This window comes from Anneissia japonica, unplaced genomic scaffold, assembly GCF_011630105.1.
Source record: "Anneissia japonica isolate Jap-2015-1 unplaced genomic scaffold, ASM1163010v1 scaffold142_len1259957_cov175, whole genome shotgun sequence".
Taxonomy (NCBI): Eukaryota; Metazoa; Echinodermata; class Crinoidea; order Comatulida; family Comatulidae; genus Anneissia; species Anneissia japonica.
In genome coordinates, this window is record NW_022684560.1 from 1038408 (window position 1) to 1064138 (window position 25731).

Consider the following 25731-nt stretch of genomic DNA (forward strand, 5'->3'; position numbering starts at 1 on the left):
TTCCGGAGGAAAAAGAACTATTTATTTGACAGTTGATTTGTTTAAGGCACAAAAAAAAGAGTGTTTGGGGGAAAAGATTGTTACGTCCCTTTCCACCAGTTTTTAAATATTTAAACATCTGTATCTCATTAACCATTCCTGTGGTTTTCTTCGGACACCCATTTTGTGACTTAAAAAATCAGTTGTACAAAAAATGGCTTTCCTGGGGAGCTTAGCTTTAACAAATACGCTGTAAAAGTCTAACCATGTCTTTCCACAGAGTTCCTTTATTATGTACATATAACAGCAATTCTGTAAACAATGATAACGGCTGTCTCTATATTTACTTAAATTAGATCTCTCATATGTATCGCTTATACTTCAATCTAACATTGTATTAAGAGGTAAACCTCGGTTAAGGCACACAGTACATTATTTTGATCTGGTTTGATATTACGTAACTTGGCGTCTAGGATAAATCTATTATAAAATTTAAGACCATGTACAATAACCACATGGTTCGATAAAACTACACAAATGAGAACAACTTGTCATCTAAGGTACTGCCTGAACCTTTACAGTGACAACGGAATAGTCCTCTGCATGAGTCGTAATGATCACCACATGATCTGCAGTGCTCCTCGCGGTAGTCACCCATGCACTTGCCAAAACCTGGGCAGATGCTGCAGTGGTTATGCCCTTTGCCCGAGTCAATATACATCGAATCGCAGCAGATGCCCGACACGTAAACGCCTTTTAGTTCACACTCTTTGTTCGGACACTTTACAGTCGCCCTCATGCCACCAGACTCATAGTCGTGTCCTGCATAGTCGGGTTGGTAGAGAAGGTCACGGATGGTCACGTCTAGTTCATAATCACAGAGATAGCAGGCATCAGAAATAACGACATTATTCAGCGGATCATCACCACTAATGTCAATGTAACCCATGTGGATCCCTGCTCGAAGACATCTGCTGACTCTCTTTACGTTGACAACACCTTGTTTCTGAAGCCAATTATTAACTGCCCTCGTTGACATTTTGGTCTTTTCTTCTTTCCCACCACATAAGCGATTTATCAACTCAGGTTTAGAACCAGACACCTTCATGCCAGCATCTCGACACCTTTGCTTCAGCTCGCGATTCGTTAACTTCTGAAGTGACTTCATTAACTTCTTACTTGGCATAATGTTAAACTGTGAAAGAACATAAAATGCTGTAAATCCCACGTTATAGCTGGATCGAAATGTGAGGTCAAACTGTGATAAATTAAGGTACCACTTCTCAATTTTATCTAGATATATGCATATCCAGGAACAGGATAAGGTAGTATTTGACCAATCCGAGTTAAGAGTTAGGAGGCACGTGCCTTGTACTTTGGCATCTTTGGGGAGTAAGAACATTCCATAAAGACGGTAGGGATGCTACAAGCTTAAATATTTTACAAAATCATCAATGAGAAAGTGATTTAATTTAAAAATTTGAATTAAAAAAAATCCTCGTCAAATAACGGACAAATAGATACCGTATTAATTCTCATAAACGCCCCATTTTGAATATACGTCCCCTCCAGAGTCTCAATTGGAATACAGTAAACGTCTCTTTCGAATAAACGCCCCTAAATAACCCTTCTCAACAATAAATGCCCCGGTAATGCCATTGATGTATTCTTTTGGATAGTCCGTGAAATTTATTTGTCGACTTGTTTCTCGTTGAAAGTTTGATTTGTAATGAGCTACTCATTTTTGTTTGCAGATATCTTTGAATAAAAATCTGTTTACAAATTTTAAACTAAAACTTTAAATACTTACCGTATGTATTCTTTTAATAACAATTTAGTTTAAAGTTTAAGAGGATGTCTGTTTGTTATAACCCAGCTAATCATTTTACGTTTTGAACGTTGCGGTTTGGTATAGAAATACCAAACTCTGCTGTAGAACCTTAAAAACGAAAAACGTAATTTCAGAGCTTGCTACAACGTAGACTGGGTTACAGTTCCTAATTTTGTTTTAATCAGTGAAAATTATTATATTTTGGCACTTCGAAATTATCTAACATTACAAAAAGTCAGTAAATTAGAGACTTGTGGCAAGTCTAGCTACAACGTTGTGTCAACTTTATTTTAAGCATCTATACCATTTGTGAACGTTATACTGTAGGAACGTTTTGTGACGTGTGGCATAAAATCAACCCATGTAGCACCGCCATATGATAGATTTTTGAAAACATAATGATTTATCAAATTGCTTAGCCATACAATTGCACTATAATATATATTACTATATTAATATTGTTTGTCTCATCAAAATAAAATCAATTAAACACCTATAGTAGGGCCCACCAAATACTCTCCTCCGTTTTTTATTGTGTCTGTCGTTAAAGTACCTTTTATAATGACAAGCAATGAAACGTTATTTAAAAAATCCGTTTTAAATCCACATCGCTTTAACTCAGCTCCTAACAATCCTTTCTAGTTCTGTAGAACTAATTCAGTGCGATGTGGTAAATTATATAATTATAACAATGAACATACATTTATTTCCATATTAATAAGGAATACAATTATGACTTTTTTTTGTTTTCATGATAGGCCTATAGTCATTGTATAATTTAATGATAGAGTACCATATAAAAAACAAAAACAAATACATAAAAGTTCCGATGTGTTTCCACATGTCACTGACTTGGTTCTGCAGAATTACCACAGTAGCCTACCGTTAAGTAATTTGTTAGGGCATAGAGAAAATAGAACAGAAATAGAACTGTTCTATTTTCTCTATGGTTAGGGGCGATTTGTTTAGATGTGTATAAGAGAGTTTGTCAAGAGTTGAATGGAATCCATTGCAGCCTACATTAATTACTATGAACGTGCATTTAAATAGTAGGCCTATTCTACAAATGTGGAAATTTTAATATTAATACTTTTAGTTTAAAACATAATGTCGTAATTATGACATACGTATGTCGAAATTTCGACATAATAAGTCGTAATTACGACATAAAAAATATATTTCTGTGGCCCTAATAGGTGTTCGTAGATAAGACTGAGGTAAAAATTTATATTTTATCAAAAAGCTTTCTCGTCTGCTGCCCTCAAAACATTGTATAAACAACTCAGATAGCGAAATGGTTCTATTTTTATAGCATATATAGGCCTAGCCCGCCCCCCCCTTTTTTTTTGTTATAATTGACACATACTTTGTTTGGTAGTTTCTAAAAAAAGTGACAATATATGATTAAAAATAATTAGTTGTGTTTCGTCTAGAAAAATGACCTAGGCCAAGGCCCTAAACAAATAACTTAAAATTATCAGAGATTTAGGCCCTCTGCATAACACTGAAAAGCCACATAAAATTGAAACACCATGCAAAAATTATTTTTAAAAAAACAGTAAAAATGTATAAGGCCTACAGTACCATCCTCAATGGTAAAAAATGGTCACTATTATCACTACAATCACTATTATGGTGTCGTAAGACAGTGTGAGTAAATACAGGCCAGTGACAGTGTGTCTAGGCCTGGCCTACGTACATTTGTCTTGTAGTACTACTGTATATCTAAATAAAATTAGAATTCCTATGTACATAGTTGCAAATTACACTACTTACGCTCACTCAGGTCTATTAATTATTGAGTTGAATGAAAGTCGCCTGATCTCTTGTTGTAGTACTAGGCCTAGTAGACTGCTCTATGTTGGATTGAAGATGTCTGCTGAATTTTGGTATGATCTTCCTTGATTAACACGTGTTTTTATGTCATGCCAGACCCCGCGCAGAACAGTGAAATGCTTCATTACCAACCAATCACAGTTGAGTATTTATTATAACAATTACTCATAGGTATTGTTTATGCATAGGGTTTTGTATCCTGACTTTTTTTCAGGTAACACGTCAACGCCAGCAGTACACAGCAAAAGGATTACTCATAGGTATTGTATATGCATAGGGTTTTGTATCCTGACTTTTTTTCAGGTAACACGTCAACGCCGGCAGTACACAGCAAAAGGCGTAAAAAAACGCCTTATTTCCCCAATGCGTCGACAAAATAAACAAACGCATTTTATAACAATTAGCAATTGTGATGGGCGCGAAAAACGCCTCTATAACTGCGTGAACTGTCGACCTGTTATTAATTTTGTAACAAAACTGAAAAAAGTATTTATTAATAAATTGGATATATAGGCCTAACATGTATAAAATACAACAAGCCTACATATTCTTAAATATCTTACCTATTTTGCTTAACTTATTGAAAATTTTAATGAGTTTTGGCCAATGTTTTTTCTTTTCTTCGAGTCTTACACTTCAGTATACAATTTTAAACAGACATATAAAAATGAGGAATAGGCCTATATACGGTAATTAATTACAGAGACAATAAAAGGTAGTGTAGGTCTATAACATTCGCGTTAATACAACGTCTCAGCAAAGTTATTTAGTCAGAAAATATGGGTTACGTTTAAATAATACGTATTTATGGTTCTACAACAAAATATAAAGGCATGTTGAAAACCAAAGCAACTCGTATAGGCCTATAAGAACGTTATTGTTGCTCTCGGTAAAATTAATATTTCCAACTTTATGTGATTTTAGGTCCACTTCAAGCCTTAAACGGACATATAAAATGGAAATACATGAAAGTACGGCAACCACAAATAGTATTGTAGATCAAATATAACATTCGCGTTAGGTATGCCAGAAAAAAGCATTAATACAACGTAACAGCTACCGATACGTTTCGAACGTTAGCCAGACTTTCGGGATTACTTTTTAATAGGCCTACGTTGAAAAATTTAAAAAAAAACATGTTCAAAACCAAAATGCAACCTTTGTATATTGAACGTTATTAGCTCTCGGTAAAAGGTACCGTACACTACCATATTCTAAACAGACATACAACACTCTGTACAGCGAGCGCACATGGTCTAACCATGGACCTATTATAAGGTCCATTAATCGTAATAATTATAGGTCCATGGTCGAACATTCGCATTTACAGATCAGAAAATAGCGTTTATACAATGTCGTAACGAAGTTTGCACGTTTTAGTAAAAAAAATGTTATAGTTTCACAAAATAAGAACATATTTCGAAAACCAAACTGCAATGCAATCTTAACTTTATTACAGGCCTATATGTTATTGTTCGGTAATGAATCTTCCAACTTAAAAAAAATGATGAATTAGTTCAAAAAGTGTAAGTAGAATAAATAACAAACTTGACCCTTGGAAATTTTCAAAAAACTGCCTAGTCAGAAGAGACAATGATACGTTCGCCGTCGAACGAATATCGAAATCATAAACATTACATGAAATAGAGAAACAGATTCCTTTTACAGATTTTTAAAATTTGTGTTCTATGATGCTTATTGGAAATAAAAGATTTTTTTAAATCCTCTATTTTTGCTATTATTTTTATTGCTATTATTATGCCATGTTTTATAATACTATCTGCTGATATTAGATTTTAATTATGAGTATTGGGGTGCAAAATGTGCATGTACTGCCTTTTTTTACTAACTTGACATGCCCCTGGCGTTGTCCTCATTCATTAACTTTCCGTGCCTTTTGTCTTACGTCACATGACTTGTGTCTTAGCGAGACTTTTTATACCTTGTTTCACGAACCCGCTCCTGCCAATAATGATGATTTGGAATAAAAATAAAATTCTATTTTTGGCCAATTAGCGCACCCGCTCCCATGAAAAATGGAAATTTCAGAAAAAAAAAATTAAAATTAAAGTTTTTTTTTGTTTTTTTTTACGCGCTCGCCGCTGCTTTAAAATCTCCGAAAATAGATATATTAGATTTCCTCCTAATTATATAAATTTAAAGCATTTAACCATCCCATTACTACATTTACATTCCCCAATTAAATTTTATATTTATTTTCTCCTCCATCTGGATGTTTATGGCAAAATTATCTGGTAAATAAGAAAACAACATTTTATTTTTATTTTTGTATGCGCTCTCCTATGACGATCTTTAAAAACATAAGTTCGCGAAACGGTATAAAAAAAGTCTCGCCATACCGCCGGTATTTTTATTAAATTGTTTAATGTTTTGGTTTAAAAGGACTTTATGAAGTTGAGTCGAATGTGAACTTCATTAATATTGGCACATTCCTAACTTGTTTTCGAGTTTATATGATATTTACAAATAGGCCTACATTTCTGTTTACGTTTCTATATAATCATTATATATATTCATTAGGCCTATATATATTAATAATACTTTATTTAATAATGTTTCACTACAATTCGATTTATTGATGTTTTTATATTTTTACATTGATCAAAGTATAAAAGTTATCAACGTGAAATCTTAGCGTATGTAAAATATTGTAAGCAGTGTGACCACTCACAATTTTTGATATATCCAATGACTGGGTCGAAATTACCCAAGATTCAGCAGAAATTGCCCAAAATTACCCAAGCTTCCAGAAAATGCATTAAAATTTGAAAAAAACCCCAGTGTTTTTCGTATGTATAGTTTTCCTTTTAGTTCAATTTATAAACCATTTTTTATTCTAATTGTTTGTGTTAATTATTAAAATTAATATTCATGAGGTGGTAATACAGATAGAAAAATACGCCCTCAGTCGGCCAGTGTTATCAATAGATCAGTGATCAAGTTTTATTATGTAATGCATTAATTAGGTAAGATAATGGCGACGCAAATCACAAATAAACAATTCTGAACTCATGTTTATAGCAATTAACAGTCAATTAACAATGTTATGTGCACTTCGTTGAGTTTTGCTTACTTGAATGGACTGACATATACTTTGTTACTTCTTAAAATTCTTCCTCTTTGACAAAAATATTTAATTTTCTTAGTAAAAATAAAATACCCAAGGATTTGAACGGAATACCCAAGAAACCAAGACCAAGTCAAAATACCCAAGATCTTGGGTAGTGGTCACACTGATTGTAAGTGTATTGTACCATCACTGAGAAGTTCTTTTTGACAGTGTGCTGTATCTTTATAGTCTATGTCATGTCAAAGGTCAGCGATCAGAGGACGAAAGCATGTTTCACAGTGGGTCCACGGCTCAGTAACAGTTGGGCTACGATACAAAGTTTTATTTGTGTAAAGCAGAACAATCCTTTTTTGAAATAGTAGTATTCAATTAACTAACATCTTCTATCAAGTCATGTTGAAACTGGTGCAATTTGGAGCACCCCATGTGTACAGGAATCGGTTGTATATAAAGTCAATTTATGACACCACCGCCACTAAACACGTACGTAACTAGCCTAGCCTAGGCCTTAGCCTAGGCTTATGTAGCCTAGCTAGCTAGAGTAAAAGACGACAGGCCTAGAGGCCCAGCCCCCGGCCTAGGTTAGGGACCGGTTTAGGGTTCTAGAGAAGGCCCGAGCCATGTGCCATTATAGGCGTAGGCTAAGAATAAGATTGGTAAAAAGTGAGTCTCAATTCTTCGTTAGGAGGCCTAGCTAGGCTATAGGCCTAGCCTAGTATAGGCCTAAAAAAGGGCCTAAGATAGGCCTAGGTTAGGCCAAGGCTAGCTAGATTATTTAGAATATTAAGCAATAAACATAATAATATTAATAATTAAATTAAATAATAAACATAATTTAAAAATATCCAATGAACATATTCATTTCTCATAATCAAATCAATTTATATACACAATGACTTTTGATATGTTTAAGTTAAAAATATAATAAGACTTTTGATATGTTTAAATTAAAAATTTAATAAGACTACAGTAAGTTTTAATGAAATAAAAGTCATCAAGGCTCAAAATGAAAGGTTCCCACTGAAACTATAAAGCTAAAGTATATATATGTATATATATATATATATATATATATATATATATATATACTGTATATATACTGTATATATATATATATATGTAAATAAATAAATCAAGAAAGCCGTTAACACTTAAATTGATAATCATTTTTGATTTATTGTTTTTAGCTTGTGAAAGTAATAAGCTGTTCCTTTACGACTAGTGGCAATTTATCAAATGAAGTAAGTAACATGCCCTGTATTATTGCATGAAAAATAATTTTCAAAAATTCAACACCAGATTAAAGCCTTATTTAAAATATTCTTCTTGATTGTTTTTTAATGTTTGCTTTCAATTTATATTACTGTATCAATTTTTAAGGTGTATTTGTCTACTATTTAAATATCTTACCAGTTTCAAATGTAACTTTCATTTTTCCCCTTCATATGTTTATTATATATTTTTTGTTTTAATACTAAGGTTGCACCTTCATGTCAATTTTCTAGTACTTTGATTATTGTAATAAATATACGTAAAATCATGATGGTTGCTTATTAAAAGTATAAATAATATAAAGGGCCGGATCCAGAGAAAAATGTGGGCAGCGCCCATGGAATGTGTAAGGCACTAAGCTGGGAAGGGGTTGTGCTTGAGATTTTTGTTTAGAAATGCTTAACCATAGGCACAGTATATTTAAATCAAAGATTGTTTTTGGGTACCATGCTCCCCTCTTTCTATTTTCTTTTTTTCTCTTTTTTTGGGGGGACCCACAGCCCCATGCCCTCCCCTAGACCCGTATCTGTATTTTTACCTGAACTACTGTAAAATAACCTTTAAAAAGAATAATGTTTTTAATCCAACATTGTGTCAATTTCAAGTTGATAAGGAGGTTATGTTTTTATTTACAGTAAGTATTTTTTTCAGATGTTCTCTTATTCATAATTATTGTATCAGTGTTTATTTTCATCAACATTTTATTCAAAACATTCACCAGTTCACTAGTAATATTTCACTGGATTTTACAGGATGATTTGGCTAAAATTCGCAACATTGGTATATCAGCGCATATCGATTCCGGTAAGACTACGCTGACGGAGAGGATCCTTTTCTACACCGGCAGGATCAAGGAAATGCATGAGGTATGAGCAGCTAACTTTAGCTCAGTTGGCTAAACTGATGGTAACCACTGTGTGTGTGCTGAACCGTGATCATTATCACCACTGATTCAATTCCATCCACTGCTCTACTTGTGTGTCAGCTGTAGGGCTGTAATACAAGTTACAATAGTGTAACATCTTCTAGATGGGTTGTTTAAACTCATCTAGTTCCTTGTGCATTATGGCCCATGTGCATGTTAATGATGTAGAAGAATCTTCTTAAAAGAGTAGGAGAGTGTCTCCTGGTGTAGTGCACAATCACCACCAGAAGGACCCCACTGGAAATAAGTCTTTGTACTTGAAGGGTTATCCTTGTTGTAAACCACACCAATAATACTGTAAATAATATTTAAATTATCTAATTTTTGTGGGTATTGTATTGATGTTTCTTATCTTTGGTTTTAAATTACAATGAATTCTATTTGAAGGTTAAAGGCAAAGACAACGTTGGTGCTACTATGGATTCTATGGAGCTGGAGAGGCAACGAGGCATCACGATCCAATCAGCGGCAACATATACTGAATGGAATGGCAGTAAAATCAACATTATTGACACCCCTGGTAATAAATTTAATAAATTATTGTAATGTATTTGGTGAAATATTGGAGAATAAGGATCCCACAGTAGCCATTATTATCCCGCATTACCCAATATAGCTTTACATTGATTGCATTATAAGTTAATTGTATTGTTATCTCATCTTGCTTGGGACTTCACCAATACTCTCTCATGGTTAGGCTAGCATATACCTAATTTTGTTCATTAAATGTTCTTAAATATTCCAATAAAATGTGTTTTGGGCATCCAACAATTAAATGAAATCATACTGGTTGTGAGATTATATCTGCTTTGTTCATCATTTACGAATGCATTTTTTGGTTGTACAATACTCGGTTCACTAGATACTGCGGAATTATAACATGTAAACAAGACACTGATAGATGATGAATATTTGGCTGAAATTGGCAAATCATGATGACAACTGATTATAAAACATATTTTTTTAAACTCCTAAATGCATATTGTCAATGCTCCTTTCAAATAGAATATATTACTAGCACCAAAACATTCTGAATTTTTTGAGAAATGGGTTAGTTTCTGGAAGTCTACTCCTTGCTCGCAAAGGTGTAAAAGATTTTGCCATTTTTCCTGAGGATTCGTATGACTCAAAGAAGACTTTTGACACCAGTGCCACAGATTTGTTGTCTGTCTGGAAAATATAACACTCAAAAATTAAATGGGTTAGTTTCTGGAAGTCTACTCCTTGCTCGCAAAGGTGTAGAAGATTTTGCCATTTTCTAAATTATGTATATTTCTGAGGATTCGTATGACTCAAAGAAGACTTTTGACACCAGTGCCACAGATTTGTGGTCTGTCTGGAAAATATAACACTCAAAAATTAAAACGTAAAATGAATTTGTCGATGTTATTCAAAAGTATTATGTGTTGATTGACAAGGAAAATATGTTCTATTCTAATTTCAAATTGAAAGTTTATTAATTAGTTGAATATATAAAGTAAGCAAGTGAAATATACATAATTTAGAAAATATTTTGAATGTATTACTGTTGACTGCTAGGCCATGTGGACTTCACTGTTGAGGTTGAACGTGCATTACGCGTACTGGATGGAGCAATTCTCGTCCTGTGTGCTGTTGGTGGTGTGCAGAGTCAAACCTTGACGGTCAACAGGCAGATGAAGCGCTACAAAGTCCCATGCTTAGCCTTCATCAACAAATTGGACAGGTAGAGTACATTACCCAGACAGATTAATCATATAGTGTAAAAAATTATTAAACCATTAACAGTAGTAATCCTAATGTTGTAAAAATTTATCGGGTTCCAAATATAATATTGAAACTACATAAATCATTAAAGTCAGGCTCCGGAGGAAAAAATTTTTTTATATGTTGTAGAACTGATTTTTCTAAGACAGAAAAAAGTTGTTTGATGAAAAACTGGGGAACGGTGAATGAGATACAGATTTTTTAATATTTAAAAACTGGGGAAAAAAGGGGCGTAACAGCCCATTTTTACACCTTATTCCCCCAGTTTTTAAATATTACAAAATCTGTATCTCATTCACCGTTCCCCAGTTTTTCGTCAAGCAAAATTTTTTCTGTCTTAGAAAAATCAGTTCTACAACATATTAAAAAATTGTTTTCCTCCGGAGCCTGTCTTTAACAACAATTGGGGCTTGCTATCCCAAAACCAACATCAGTGACCAAAAAATGATAATTGACTTTTTAATACTACTGTATCTTATTCTTTACATTGTAAGCTTTTAAAATGATGGATCATTTACTGGTATTGACTTACTATTGCCAAAGTTATGAGTAAAGGTATTATGGCTTCTCTGTACTAAAGCATACAATACTGTCACATTCTTATGGTAATAATCAGTTTAACAATAAGCAAGGGTATGCTAGTTTTGGAATGGCAGGCTTCAATTAATAATATAATAGTTTTATAATAATAGATATATTGATTTAGAGTATTTATGCAAGCTTATGTATACTGTAGTTTTATTGACATTTTTGAATTTTGCTATGGACCTATCTTATATAGAAAAAAAAAAAGATTATTAACAATGTTGGTTTCTTTTTTCTTAATTGTTTATCTGTGCGATTTAAGAAATTTTATACTTTTCTCCAAGATAAAGTTGATGAAATGAAAGCTGTTATTCTTTTTGAAGAAAATGTTTAAATTTTTTTTTTTCAGGCAAAATTCGAATCCATCTCGAGTACTGTCTCAATTGAAAGCCAAGCTGAACCACAATGCTGCTTTTCTTCAGATTCCCATTGGCCTGGAAAGCAACTCACAAGGTGTCGTTGACCTCATAGAAAGAAAAGCAATTTATTACGAAGGTGAATTAGGGTAAGAGATCAACTCTTCAATGAAGTCTCAAATGGTAGTTACATGTTTGCATTAACGATTCACTTTAAAATAATTTCTATTTAAGTGCTCTTAAATTAAATTAGTACTAGTACTAGTCCCAGTTAGAGACTTTCACAGATGAAGAGTCTAGACCACCTCAGCCCCACCATGGTTGAGACAGAGGCAACAAAATGAAATGGCACTCTCGGCCTGAATTTAAAATTTGTTTTCTTTTTTTTCTCCATTTTAAAAAGTAATTTTCAAAAACTAAGGGGTGTGGGAGAGGGGCAGGCCATCTGACCCTCCCACCTCTTTTAAAAATTGCCACTGGTATTGTTCCATCTGCTGACAACCTTAAATTCTAGTGAACTTTTATTTTTGCTTCTTTTAAGACAAACAGTCACATTTGGTGAAGTACCACAAAACTTGCTAGAAGAAGTTGAAGAAAAAAGAAAAAGGCTTATCGGTAAGTTAACCATATTTTGTATATTAAATACCTATCATTCTCAAAAGTACTCCAGTCCCATGTCTCCTAAAGCACTAGTCACAGTGACTTACTGCCGCTTCCCCCCCCCCCCAGCACAAGTGTACCAGGCCCCTACAATGTACCAAGACCATGCAAGTAGTAAACTTAAATAAGTACTAGCCCCAGCAAGTCCACAAATTTACTGGTCAACACACAAGCACTTACCCTGCCTAAGTACTGTGCTTAGCATTTTCAAGGTACCAAAACATTTGCTAGTTTCTTTGCAAACTTCAAACCATGTAGTATAACAACATGCATATTTCCATAGACTGTTGTATTTATTGTCTATGTATTTTTTTTTTATTTGATTGTATTTTATTGTATGTTTTGCTGAGTCCTGGAAAATAACAATGCTTTTTTTTGCACTGATCAGGTCAGCCAGAGTAAAGAAGGAAGAAATAAATATAAAATGTGTGATGTGTCATTTTTAGATTTCTTTTGTTTTTCATTTGCTTGTACCTTAAATTGAATTCTGGAAGTTATCTTTTTTATTTCAGAGGCAGTGTCAAATGTTGATGACGAGCTAGGGGAAATGTTTCTAGATGAAGTTGAACCAACTGAACAACAATTAAAGGTACAAAATAATTCTCAAATACCATCTGTTTCTATCCTCATTATTGATGTGCTACAGAAGATGAGCATAGTTTCCTATCGATGTGTTCATAAACTTAACTAGTTCAAACATTGCTGAGATTTAAAACAATAATATGATAAAAATATATATCTGTATTCTATTTGGTAGGAAGCAATTCGAAGATGCACTTTAAAGAGGCAGTTCACTCCAGTCCTAATGGGGACGGCGCTCAAGAATAAAGGTGTACAAACGTTATTAGATGCTGTTGTCAGCTACCTGCCAACACCCGCAGAGGTCCACAATTATGCCCTCAATGAGTCAGTGTTATATTATTCAATGATTGTTCTACAACACAACCTTTGTGTGTTACTGTAGTTACCTTTGTGTGTTAGTTAACATGGTATACCAAATGTTGTATTATTACATTATTTACTCACCATGGCAGTTCACTCCAGTTCTAATGGGGACGGCGCTCAAGAATAAAGGTGTACAAACGTTATTAGATGCTGTTGTCAGCTACCTGCCAACACCCGCAGAGGTCCACAATTATGCCCTCAATGAGTCAGTGTTATATTATTCAAAGATTGTTCTACAACACACTTTTAATAAAAATACAACCTTTGTGTGTTAGTTAACATGGTATACCAAATGTTGTGTTATTACATTATTTACTCACCATATATTTATTTATTTGGCACATAGAATTTGTAATTGTCTCTTGATGGAATGTGATTTTTAACTCACTTATTTATATACTTTCTGTTCATTTGAATTATTTGCATATTGTTATTTACTTTCAAATAATGGGTTTTAGGGGGGGTTGGATGATCACTAAATAGTTGATTTAATTCAACTTTTTGATCATCCCGTCTACCTTTTAATATTTTGTATTTTATGTACAGTATTGATAGGTTCCAAATGAAATTTATTTATTTATTTGTTTATTTATATATCATCTTTCTTTTCATATACAAAGTGCTTCTTTCCCAAGTCATTGGGCCCACATGCTTAAGTGTTGCTGCTATAAATCAGTGTAGGCGCAGGCAAAACACGCCAGATAACCATTTTTACTTCTGGGTGGAGAGAAGCAATGCTGATTAAGTGCCTTGCTCAAGGACACAAGCGAAAGCATAGCGAGGGATTGAAGAATGTTTTGTTTCTTAATTTTTATTTGTCCAATTTTAGTATTTTTACATTACTTTCTACTTTATAGCCATAAATTTATATGTATATAAAGTTACTTAAAGGCACCATGAGTGTATCTGTCAAATGTAAACGCTGCTATATTATATATTCCTACTTTTTACATTTTAAAGCCAAAGTGAAAACTACATATGTGACATTTATCTCTTTCTTATTTGTAACACTAGAACTGATGAAAAAATACAACTAGACCCTGGAAGAAATTTTGATAATGATTTTATTGGTCTTGCATTTAAGTTAGAGGTAAGCTTGTTATTACTATGTTCTGTCAGAATTAATGTTTACTCATTTCACATCCAAGTCACATTCTGAAGTTAATGAAAGTAAATAATTCCAGGGCCACTAGGTTTCATAAGGCTCTACCCCTGGATGAGACACTAATATATCGCAGATTACTCCCAGAAATTGACTGGTGCCCATTGCTACAGCTGGACTGAAACAATGCAGAAAGGTGCCTTGCTCAAGGACACATGCGAAATGCACAGTGGTTTGTTTGAAGCCCTTACCATGTAGTTGGGAACAAGACTGTCTGTTACCGCTGTGCCTAACCACTTACACAAAGCTTCTATTAAGTAGAGTTATTTCACATTTGTTTGAATCCTGGTGTATTAAGCTCTGTGCACACTAAGACATTTTATGTGACAAATAAATGTGATATGCCCATAGTTGGTTGTAATATGACATCATCATGTGGAGTTGGGTAAATACTTACTAAGGAACAGGGAAACTAGACTGTTAAAGATTAATTTAGTACCTTTTTATTTATCAGCCTATGGATTTGAATCACTCCTAGGTTAATTCAATATGGAAATACTGGCTAATATGCAAATGATATTCAAATTAATGGGTTACAGTGGATCCTTAATTAAACTGCCGTTATAGTCATTTTATAGTCATAGATGTTTTTTCTGATCAATTATCCAAGAAAATTTCAGAAAGTTTCTAAACCAATTTTTGCATTCGGAGATGCTCTTAGAATCAGATCTGTTTTCAAAGTTAACTTTTATTTTTTGATGTTTCATTGTTTAGGCTGGTCGCTTTGGACAGCTAACATACATGAGATGTTATCAAGGGGGCTTTGCCAAAGGACACTATATCTACAATACTAGAACACAGAAAAGGACCAAAGTGTCGCGTTTGGTGAAGATGCATGCCGATAAAATGCAGGTAGAGTAAATTTTGTTGACTATACCTCATAAATATTAATTAGGTAAAAACAACATTTTCTTGATCAATTCCACTCATTAAGGTGTGCTGTAGTTTGTACTACTCCCCTGCACATTTACATGCGCCGAGAAAAAAAGTACTAGCAAAAAAAAACCAACATTCTTGCCTATGTGCACCGCATGAAAACTGCGTAATTTTACCCTTACAGATCGCAAAATGGCAAATACAGACGGACGGTTTACTGTTTAATATTTATTCAGTTTAGTAAAACAAATTCAACATGGTTTTATTTCAGTAAAGCAGTGAATTCTACTTTCTTCGTTGTTGGATGAATGGGCCTACACCCCCCCCCCCCCTTCACTTCTCATTGGGAGAAAGTCCCAATCATTCAACACCCCAGGAAGTAGAATTCACTTAATTCACCGCAAACCATGTTGTATTTGTATACAGTATTACCTGCCACATCCAAGAATCTCAAACTGCATTGAATCTCTCACTGGAATCAATAACAACCTTCTTTCACAGTAAATATGATGTGATCCTTCCAGGTCCTCTATGCAACTACAGTAGAACCTCGTTTTTACGTACCCCAGTTATACGAACCCTCGGTTTTATGTACACCTCGTATCGATGATGACATCATCCAAACCCCCTGAAAATATTCAAAACAAACAGCCCTTTTCAGAGCAACCATAAGTAAAAAGACTATAACAATAAACTATAACAATAAACAAGCCATAATGCAACATATTTTCATTAAACAGCAACATTGATTGAGTCTTACGCCCGTATTCTTAAAACAAACTTTAGTCGAACTTCGAACTAGAACTTTATTTAGTGCTAGTTGCATCTTTAACTTCAATTTGTATTCACAAACAATGTAGTCGAAGTTTTAACTACGACTAAATCAAGTCCTAGTTTTAGTTCAACTGAAGACGACTGGCAAGCCACGACTATCAAACTAACTAATGAAAACTTTAATAGCAGACGAAATTTTAGAGATCCGGTAACGCGGATGAATATTAAGCTGCCGTCTGTGGTTCAAAAATGTATTTCCTCATAATTCATAATAGACCATCATTCCCTTAATTAATTTTCTATAATAATAACTATATTACAGTAGTTGTTAAAATATTACAATAGAGAATTTGAACAGACATTGAAAATTTGCTTTCTTTGGAGAACTATTATAGTTGAGCCCGAGCGAGGGCAGCGCCATCTTTGTTGTTGTTATTGTAAAGCAAAGATCTTATAAACACAAGATAGCGTTCTCCGCGATTTACGCGTAACAAATAGAAGCGTCGGTCAAGGTTCAAAAGTTTCCAATTTAGCAAGAGGGCGTCATTCATGCGCTATTATACCAAAAAAAGTAATCAGTTTTGGAAGAGGGCGTCCTATCTGTTGCCATGGATTTGAGATGGTTCCTGTTCTGCTGTTCACAGTAAGGTATGGTCATAGCGGTCAAAGGTCAAAAGTTTCCTTTTTAGCAAGAAGGCGCCATTCATGCCTTATTACAAAATTTGCACGCGTAAATCGCGGAGAACGCTATCTTGTGTTTATAAGATCTTTGTTGTAAAGCTACGTGATCGCAACGCGAGGGGATTTCGTGCAAATCAGGAACTATCGCATGTGGCCAGCAAAACATGTTAATTTCTCCTTCCGGAAGCTAAACTTGGTGTCTCTTTTGTTTAACACACCGAAGATATATCAAACCTGCGTATATAATCGTTTTTATTCGTTTCACTTTATCGTGAGTTACAAAAAACACGTTTTTAGTGGAGTAAATATTTCAAGTCGGCGATTTAGCCTGACCCTAGGCTGACTAAAAAAATCGGCCTGCGGAGGTATCATTTTAGTCGAGGTTCACGTCATTTAGTCGTAGTGCTAGTCGAAGTTCGTTTTAAGAATACGAAATGACGTAATTTTAAAGTTTTAGCTCGAACTACGACTAAAGTTCGTTTTAAGAATACCGGGGTAATACCGGGTTGTTATAATCTAAAACCATGTGAACTGAGTGAGATGAACAACTACCAATGGTGCTCAAAGTAATTGCTTTCCTCCTTAGCTTCGTGTGGCACACCATGGAAAAAATTGTCTGGTCGAATTTTCTACACTAAGCTGAGTAGGCATAGTTTCGTACACGAACGCTAATTGGTTGGCTTGCCCAGTGCAGTGCACATGGTTGCTGTTTCACGTACTCAAACGCTAATTGGTTGGCTCACCCAGTGCACATGGGTTTAGATTGTCTCAACAGGCCCAGACAACACTGCAACAGCTTTGTTGTTTACAATAGGCACGAAGGGGAATTCCCAAGTTATACCTTTGTCGTATAGGTAATCTTACAATATTTTCATGTTCTTTAGTTAAATAAAAGATATAAAGTTATGAATTAATACACTAGATACATACGTATATAGAGCGTTAAGTACGTATTAGGTCAATGGTTACCACAAATTTAACCCAACCTCTATTTTACGAATCCCCCGATTTACGTACCCTTTCCGGTCCCATACCGTACGTAAAATCGAGGTTCTACTGTACTTTGCAAGGAAGAACTTTTTTTAGCTAGGGAAATTTACCTTCGTTGACAACATAACATGACAGACCTTTATACAATAATAACTATACAAGTGCTCCTGGGAATATCCCTGTTCTCCCTGGGAACATACCTATGCTCCCTGGGGAATATCCTTATGCTCCCTGGAGTATATCCTTATGCTCTTTGGGAAACATAAGTATGCTTCCATAGGAATATCTCTAGTCATTCATGTATTGATCATGCTACCATTTTACATTTAACATAGAACAATGAATACGCCTTTTGAGTTTTGTTAAGTTTTATATCTGGTTGATTCTTTTGTAGGATATCAATGAAGTGTATGCCGGAGACATATTTGCCTTGTTTGGCATTGATTGTGCAAGTGGTGACACTTTTGTCAACAAACCCAAGATGCAATTATCCATGGTAATTAAAATTCATTGTATTACTTACCAAAAACTGATTTAAATACACTAGTATTCTACTTAAATGGTATAGTAAAATTTCTAAGTATTGTAAAATATGGGTTATAGGCTGTCTCTGTGTGATTAATAAATAATATATCGGTGACATGGTATTTGTTTCAGGAATCGATACACGTTCCAGATCCAGTTATTTCGTTGTCAATCAAACCAGTCAAGACTGCAGATCTTGACAACTTCTCCAAAGGCATCAATAGATTCTCCCGTGAAGATCCCACATTCAGAGTTCATTTTGATAGTGACAGTAGAGAGGTTTGTACATTTAAATTAATTAATATTAGGTTTGATTGACTCCACCACTATATTGATATCTAACCATAAATCCTTCATTCATTAATTCTCTTTATTTCAAAAACAAGTTTGTAATAATTTGTTCTGCAATACTTCATGAAGATACTCTTTAAGTGAGGCTCTCTCAAAGAGGCCCTCAAACAGTACATGCAAATATATAAATAGGTAGATAAATATAAAAATACTATAAGAATATGAAATTCTATAATACAAATACAAAATTATACAATGCAATTATGCAATGAACAACTTCAAACACCATTTTAAATTGACATGAAAAACAAATAAATAAAAAAATACAAATGCTATGCAAGACTTAATCAAGATGTTGCTGCCTTAAATGATCATTATGCTTAGATTTAAATCTGTGGACATCAACATTAAAAATTAAAATAAATACGGTATGTAGATTATATTTTATTCAACAACATAAATTTACATTGTAGCCAATGGCTAAATTGAGTAAAATTTCACAAAAAAATAAATTGAGAAAAAGAAACCATGTAGCACATTGTTGGCAGATACTAGTATTTTGCTATTAATATCATTGTTATTATTTTGTTGTTTATAATACTGTGTTTATATTTAGACTATTATATCAGGAATGGGTGAACTTCATCTTGAGGTTTATGCTCAGAGGATGAACAATGAATATAAGTGTCCGGTGATCACAGGAAAACCTAAAGTAGCTTTTCGTGAATCACTCGTCAGTAAAGTCGAGTAAGTGTCTTTGTACTACTATATCAGTCTCCCAGGGTGTCCCCCACCCTCCATGCATATTATGACCATGTTATGTCGTGGCAAGACTTTAGAATAGATTAAGACGACAGCAAAACATTGTATGTATGTACAATTCCATTATTCACATTTGTAGAAGACGATTTGTGACATTTCTCCAATGCAAGTCCCCAGCTGTGGCGTATGCAGATGGAAAACAGTCATTGTAAATGCATCAGTGTATAGGCCTAAGCTCAGAAATGTGCTATGCTCAAGGGTTGATTAAAAATCATAAGCCAAGCTCCAGTAGTTTTTACCTCAGACATTTATTGTAATGATGACATACTGTACCATAATATAGGTTTGCTCTGACGGCTTCCAACTCAAGTTAAGCCATGTTAATGAGGCTGGGCCTGGAGATATGATTGGCTTCGGAGGTTACCCCCTTCCCCCACTACAGTATATATCTGGCTTAGCTAGGTAATGATGATTTGTATTGAGGTACTGTAGGCTGTGTGCCAATACCTGTGGTCAAACCATGGTGATGATGCTATATATAGATTGGGAATAGAGGTACGACATGTTCATTATCTTGTTTATGTCTTTTTAGGTTTGATTATCTGCACAAGAAGCAAAGTGGTGGTTCAGGTCAATTTGGCAAGGTCATTGGGGTCATAGAGGTAGATCATCACATACTCTTATTTTATGTGAAATATCTGTTAAATAATGTAATTTTTATGGTTTTTTTTTTTTTAAAGTACAGTAGAACCTCTCCATTGGGAAACACCTATTGAGGGGAGAACCCTATAAGGGAACATTTTTTGGCTGCAAATCTAGGGAAAATATATTTTAACACTACAGCCAACCCCTATTCTGGGGACACCCTTATTAAGTGGACACTTTTTTTGTTCCGAAAGGTGTCCCCTTAATGTACCTGTTTATCGAACAGCTTCTGAGAAACGGTAAGAAGTTGATGGGTTTTGAAGTGGTTCACATTCTGTTACAGGAAATATTGTGAGTATTTCATGGCTTATAAGGTAAACTGAAAATGGTGGCCGTTTCTCATCATATGTTTGTGCATTTTTTTTAATTCTTTCTAGCCACTTCCAGCAGATTCTTATACTAAAATTGAGTTTGTAGATGAAACAGTTGGAACCAATGTACCAAAGCAGTATGTACCAGCAATAGAAAAGGTTAGCAGTAGACAACATACAATATTATATATCAATAAATACATGTTCCCACCACTAGTGGTGCTCATGTTTGTACAAATTGCTAGTTAAACCCTGTTATTGAAGAATGTTTTTTATAATACAGTTAAAGTTGCCTAAGTCGACTGTGCCTAATTTGAATAATTTTTAAGTCGATCTTATTTTACTTGCCAAATCGTTGTGTTTTCCATTAATTAACAATGTCTAAGTCGAATTTTATCTAAGTTGAACAATATTTCATTGGCATTTTGGATTCGACTTAGGCAAGTTCAACTGTAATTAGAAATGTGATTACTAGTATACTATTACTATATCACGTGCAATAGTTATTATAAACTTCATTTGCTATGTTATATAGTATCAGCCAGTACCATGGTGTTTGCACAAATTGCTATATATATATATATAGTGTTATTGAAGATAATTTCAATATATAGTAATTAGAAATTATGTGATTATATTATTACTATATCAAATATATTACAATAGTTATTACATTAAACATTGCTATGTTATTTACCATATTACAAAATAGTGTTACCATAGTATTTGCACAAATACAGTGTTATATTATTTAATTGATTAGGTTATTATATTATTTCCCATATTACAATACAGTATTACCACAGTATTTGAATTGTATTCCTATAATTTGCCTCCAGTAATCTGTTAGTGCTTTATAGTCTTAAAAATTAAAGAAACCATCGCTCACATCACAAACTAACACAATCATAGTAAATTGTGTGTTAGTTCATGAAATCAAGAAAGCACGTCAAAATACACGCTGTTGTTATTAACAACTTTTTGTGTGGAAAAGAATACAAAAGTGCTTGACAACCAATACGCGCTTGTTTTGACGCGATACTGTGCTACTTTGATTGTGTTAGTTCGTGATGTGAGCGACAAAATGTGTTATGATTGCTAAACTAATTGATGGTTGATTAGGGATTTATGGAGGCAATGGAGAATGGTATACTAATTGGCCAGAAGATCACAGGCGTTAGGATTAGACTACTGGATGGTCAGCATCATATAGTAGACTCCAGTGAACTAGCATTCAGGTTGGCAGCCATCGGAGCCCTCAAGCAGGGTAAGTATCACGTTTATATCTTTATCTTTTCTTTATAGTGTGTATCCTATTCAGTAGATATCTACTGTTTTCCCATAGAGCACAGTTAGGCTTTAATAAACCAAGTCTCAAAATGAGAATTAGGAGTGGAGTTGTTTTCACCTTGCAAAAAATTCCTGCTATCACAAGTATTGAACCCAGGACCCAATTCTTTCAATTTGCACATGTTTTTTTTTTAGTTTCCACTTTTTGTTGTAGGATTTGATTGGATTTATTCAGTGTAAACACCAAGGATAGCCCATGAAAGTCTAGAAGAAGACTTATTTCCAGTGGGGTCCTTTTGGTGGTGATAGGGCAGTACACAGTGATAATCCCCTACTCTTTTCCAAAGAGTGTACTGCGTTCTTCAACATGCACATAGGCCATAAATGCACACAGGACCAACTGCTTAAACGTCCCATCTGAAAGAGGGTGTGCTATTGTAACTTGTATCTAAGCCCTCCAACTGAAACACAAGGAGAGGCAGCAATGGAAATTGAACCAGGGAACTAGAGATGTGTTCAGCGCACACACAGTGGCTACCACCAGTTTAGCCAACTGAGCTAAGCTTCTCTCATTCAGTTCTAAATCGGAAATGTGTTAAGATTTATGTAATTTTTCTGTAAAATGGAATATTTGAAGGCTCATTTCAGTTTGACAGGCATGCCAAGTACAGTGTGAATGTAATTTTTTATGGGATTTGGTAATTGGGCCTACATTTTGACAGATGAACAATGGCTGATAGCACTTTGTCTGATAATGGATTATGTTCAGAGTTATTTTGACCTAGTTTCTGCAGTATACTCATGCTCTTATGAGGAGTCTATTTTTTTACAAAATTGTTATATTATTGAGAATAACAGCTTTACACTTTAGAGTGCATGCCAAGGTCGCCCAGTTCATGCACGATTGCACACACAGTAGCAGTTACAAAGTGGGCTGAGCAACCAGTCTGAACATAATGCATGCTGTATGAATTGTAATAAAATTGTAACTCACAGTTTCTGACGTTGACAATTATCAGTGGCGGTTCCAGAGGGTCTGAGGCAAAAATATAACTTTTTCCTCAGCAAATTATAAACATTATCAATATATTATGTTAAATATTTAAAATTTGCACACAAATCATCTGAACATTTTAGTACTAATAGACTAGTGTTCTTCTGTTTATAGCAATGAGTACAGCACAGTGCAATATACTGGAGCCTATCATGTCAGTAGAGGTGAATGCACCTGATGAATTCCAGGGGCCTGTAATTGCAAGCATCAACAAGCGACAAGGAGTGATTACAGGTACAGAAGGAGGAGAAGGCTACTTCACCCTGGAATGTGAGGTAAGCAAACACCCACCTACTTACCTTATACAACAAACACAACCATAAAACAATTGTGAGACATTGTGAGGGTGGCAGACTCAATCTGGAAGTTTCAGCTGATCACACCACCGGGTCTCACAGGATACATCCACCATACAGTTAACTGTACAGACTTCAACAATCTTAACCTTGTGTGCGGGGACAACAGACGTTAAACAATCATTATGATTATGAGGATGCCACGGCGCAAACTCAACCACCACCTATGTTATATATTATATGTACCTGTATTGCATTCTATATTGTTTGTTTATAATATATATATTATATTAAATCTAGAATTTTTTTTATTATATTGTAGAATATAAGCTACAATTCACAGTTGGTAATTGTGGGCATTCAATAAGATATTGAATATTATTTTTGCATTTTAGGTTACTTTGAATGACATGTTCGGATATGCTTCAGAGCTGAGATCACTGACCCAGGGCAAGGGTGAATATTCAATGGAATACCATCATTATCAGCCATGCCGTCCAACCGTGCAAGCAGAATTAACTCAGCAATATCAAGCAGATAATGGACTTTTGAAAACCGCCAAAAGACAACGGTGATGAATGCTCACCTTTTTAGAATGCATTTTAGGATATCTCATAAAGATAATTATAACTAATAAATGATTATAACTTTGGATATTTAGGGCACTAATTTCCTTTTATATTGGTGAGATGTCACCACATGAATTACTCAGATGTTAAAAGATGAATTGATGAAATATTACCAGTCAGGCATGGATCTAGACCTTCACACCATTCCCCATGGCAAAGTTAAGAATGATAGATAAAATTTAAAAAGAAAGTCTATTTCGTGAATACTTTCCTGGATACACCGACTAATTGCCATTGTTCCTAAATGGAACACCCCTTCGAAATAAATGGAACAGTCCGACCCAGGGCGCCACGTACGAACCGTCTTCCTAACAAACGTTCTCATTGATTTGTGAAGTATCTGCAGTGCCGAATAAATGAATTAGGTTCATAATTCTCTTTAATATTATTGCCGTAAATAGTTTTAGGGGGATTCTCTTCTGTAAACCCACCCCAGATGGACCTGACCTGTGTACCTATCTCTGCAGTAGTCAGGGTTAGTTTTGATGCTGTATAATGTCACCAGTTGATGTGGTGAGATGTAAATATAGATGATGTGTAAGATTTTACCTGTTGGTATAGAGATGTCACCAGTTAATGTGATGAGATGTTACCAGTTAGTGTAGTGAGGATTAGTAGCTAATGTGGTGAGATGTCACCAGCTAATGTGGTGGGATGTCACCAGCTAATGTGGTGAGATGTTAATGTGGTGAGACATTATCAGTGAATGTAGTGAAATATCACCAGTTAATGTGGTGAGATATTACCAGATAATAATGTGGTGGGATGTAACATTACAATTCATGTCAGATGATGTGGTAGGAATTTCCAGTTAATGTGTATACATGTCTCTAGTTGATGTGAAAGATATTACCAGGTGAAGTGGAGAAATGTTGCTTGTTGATATGGAGAATGATACCTGTTGATGTGGAGAAATGTTAACTGTTGATGTGGTGAAGTAAGGCCAAAAAAAAATTGTGTTATCCACATTTTCGGAAAATACAAAAAATGGGTAGGTCGGTATAAAAACTTTTTTTAAATATGTGTTTACACCTAAAAAGTAGAAAACACACAAATAATACAACAATTTTGTATTCAGATCGTGTACCACCCAGCAAAATAGGCTAGACCTCGGCCCCCTAGCGTTGTCAAGGTTATTCCAGCTTTATTTGCTCATAAAAAAATATTTTTTGTTGTGACCAACACAATTTTTTTTTTGGCCTTATCAGTTAAAGTAGTGAGATTTAAACAGTATTGCTGTGAGATGCTACCAAAAACAGTTTAGTTGCCAGTTGATGTGGTAATATGTCACCAGTTGATGCGGTGAGATTCCATTAGTTGGCGTACTGAGATTTCACCAGTTGGTATGGTAACATTTGACCAGTTGAAATGGTGTTACGCTACTAGTTGCGCTATGATCTTGATATAGCAGCTCTATATAAATACACATTATGTATGTATGGTAAGATTTCACCATTGGATATGGAGAGGTATCAATAGTTGATGTGGTGAGATGTCACTAGTTGAATTGGTCAGATGTCACCAGTTTATGGATGAGATGCTGTTCGATAATGCCGTAAGAATTGCCAGTTTATTTGAGGAGATGTCAATGCTTTCAATTCCTATTTAACTTAATGAAAGATTTATTTGTTAAAACCTAATTTAAATTATACAAATTTAATTTTGGATCAGTGTACTTTGTCCAAATAAAGTCAAGAAAAGTGGAGTACTATAGTATATTCATTGTTTAACTTTGTGGCTTATAGGTTTTTATATTACAAGTACACAAAACAACAAAAAATGCGACCAAAAGTTGACCAATATGCAAAACAAGAGCTTTTTACTTGGTCGTTAACTGGAATTTCAAGAAGTGTTGAGGTACGTGATGGTTTATAGCAAGGTAGTTTTGTGGTGCTTCACTAGATATAATGTGTCTGCTTCTTACACTGAATAAACTGGCATGCATCTGTTTTTAGTTGTAGTCAAATGGAGTTACAGAGAGGGCAGTGTATCCCATATAATATAATAATAAATTAGGAACAACCTAACTTTAAACAAGTAGCTGGCAAATTTTAATATTACCTTAACTTTTTAATAGCCTCATTCATTCTGCCTTCCCATTGGTCCAAACTGAATCACCTTAATCTTTCATTACTCCTTTGCTATATATAAGCTTAGTG

The 25731-nt window shown here is 34.4% G+C and overlaps 2 protein-coding genes across 3 annotated transcripts; one reads left to right on the top strand and one right to left on the bottom strand.

The window, feature by feature from the left end:
- Nucleotides 1–244: 244 nt before the first annotated feature.
- On the bottom strand, nucleotides 245–3743 carry LOC117106857. The gene is made up of 2 exons (XM_033248345.1): nucleotides 3587–3743; nucleotides 245–1174 (listed from the first exon to the last, which is right to left on the bottom strand). Exon 2 carries the CDS (start codon nucleotides 1163–1165, stop codon nucleotides 509–511), a length of 657 nt encoding a protein of 218 aa, XP_033104236.1. The 5' UTR covers nucleotides 1166–1174; nucleotides 3587–3743; the 3' UTR covers nucleotides 245–508.
- A 3235-nt stretch (nucleotides 3744–6978) lies between these two features.
- Nucleotides 6979–25287, top strand: LOC117106846 (elongation factor G, mitochondrial-like). 2 transcript variants are annotated; one of them, XM_033248332.1, is made up of 20 exons: nucleotides 6979–7220; nucleotides 7925–7978; nucleotides 8762–8875; nucleotides 9322–9454; nucleotides 10474–10639; nucleotides 11615–11770; nucleotides 12163–12236; nucleotides 12794–12870; nucleotides 13039–13071; nucleotides 13316–13431; nucleotides 14241–14316; nucleotides 15103–15240; nucleotides 18104–18205; nucleotides 18367–18513; nucleotides 19142–19272; nucleotides 19880–19949; nucleotides 20370–20462; nucleotides 21426–21570; nucleotides 22762–22922; nucleotides 23339–23518. In XM_033248332.1, exons 1-20 carry the CDS (start codon nucleotides 7131–7133, stop codon nucleotides 23516–23518), a joined length of 2256 nt encoding a protein of 751 aa, XP_033104223.1. In that variant the 5' UTR covers nucleotides 6979–7130. The 2 variants fall into 2 exon arrangements, with proteins under 2 accessions (XP_033104223.1, XP_033104214.1); XM_033248323.1 differs by lacking the exon at nucleotides 13316–13431 and having other exon boundaries at nucleotides 13039–13187; nucleotides 23339–25287.
- Nucleotides 25288–25731: the final 444 nt, after the last annotated feature.

Coding starts and splice junctions, on each gene's coding strand:
- LOC117106857 (XM_033248345.1), bottom strand. CDS start 1,165: ATGCCAAGTAAGAAGTTAATGAAGTCACTTCAGAAGTTAACGAATCGC.
- LOC117106846 (XM_033248323.1), top strand. CDS start 7,131: ATGTTGAAACTGGTGCAATTTGGAGCACCCCATGTGTACAGGAATCGG. Junction 13,188..14,240: donor CACAATTATGCCCTCAATGA/GTCAGTGTTATA, acceptor TTGTAACACTAG/AACTGATGAAAAAATACAAC. Junction 19,950..20,369: donor AGGTCATTGGGGTCATAGAG/GTAGATCATCAC, acceptor AATTCTTTCTAG/CCACTTCCAGCAGATTCTTA.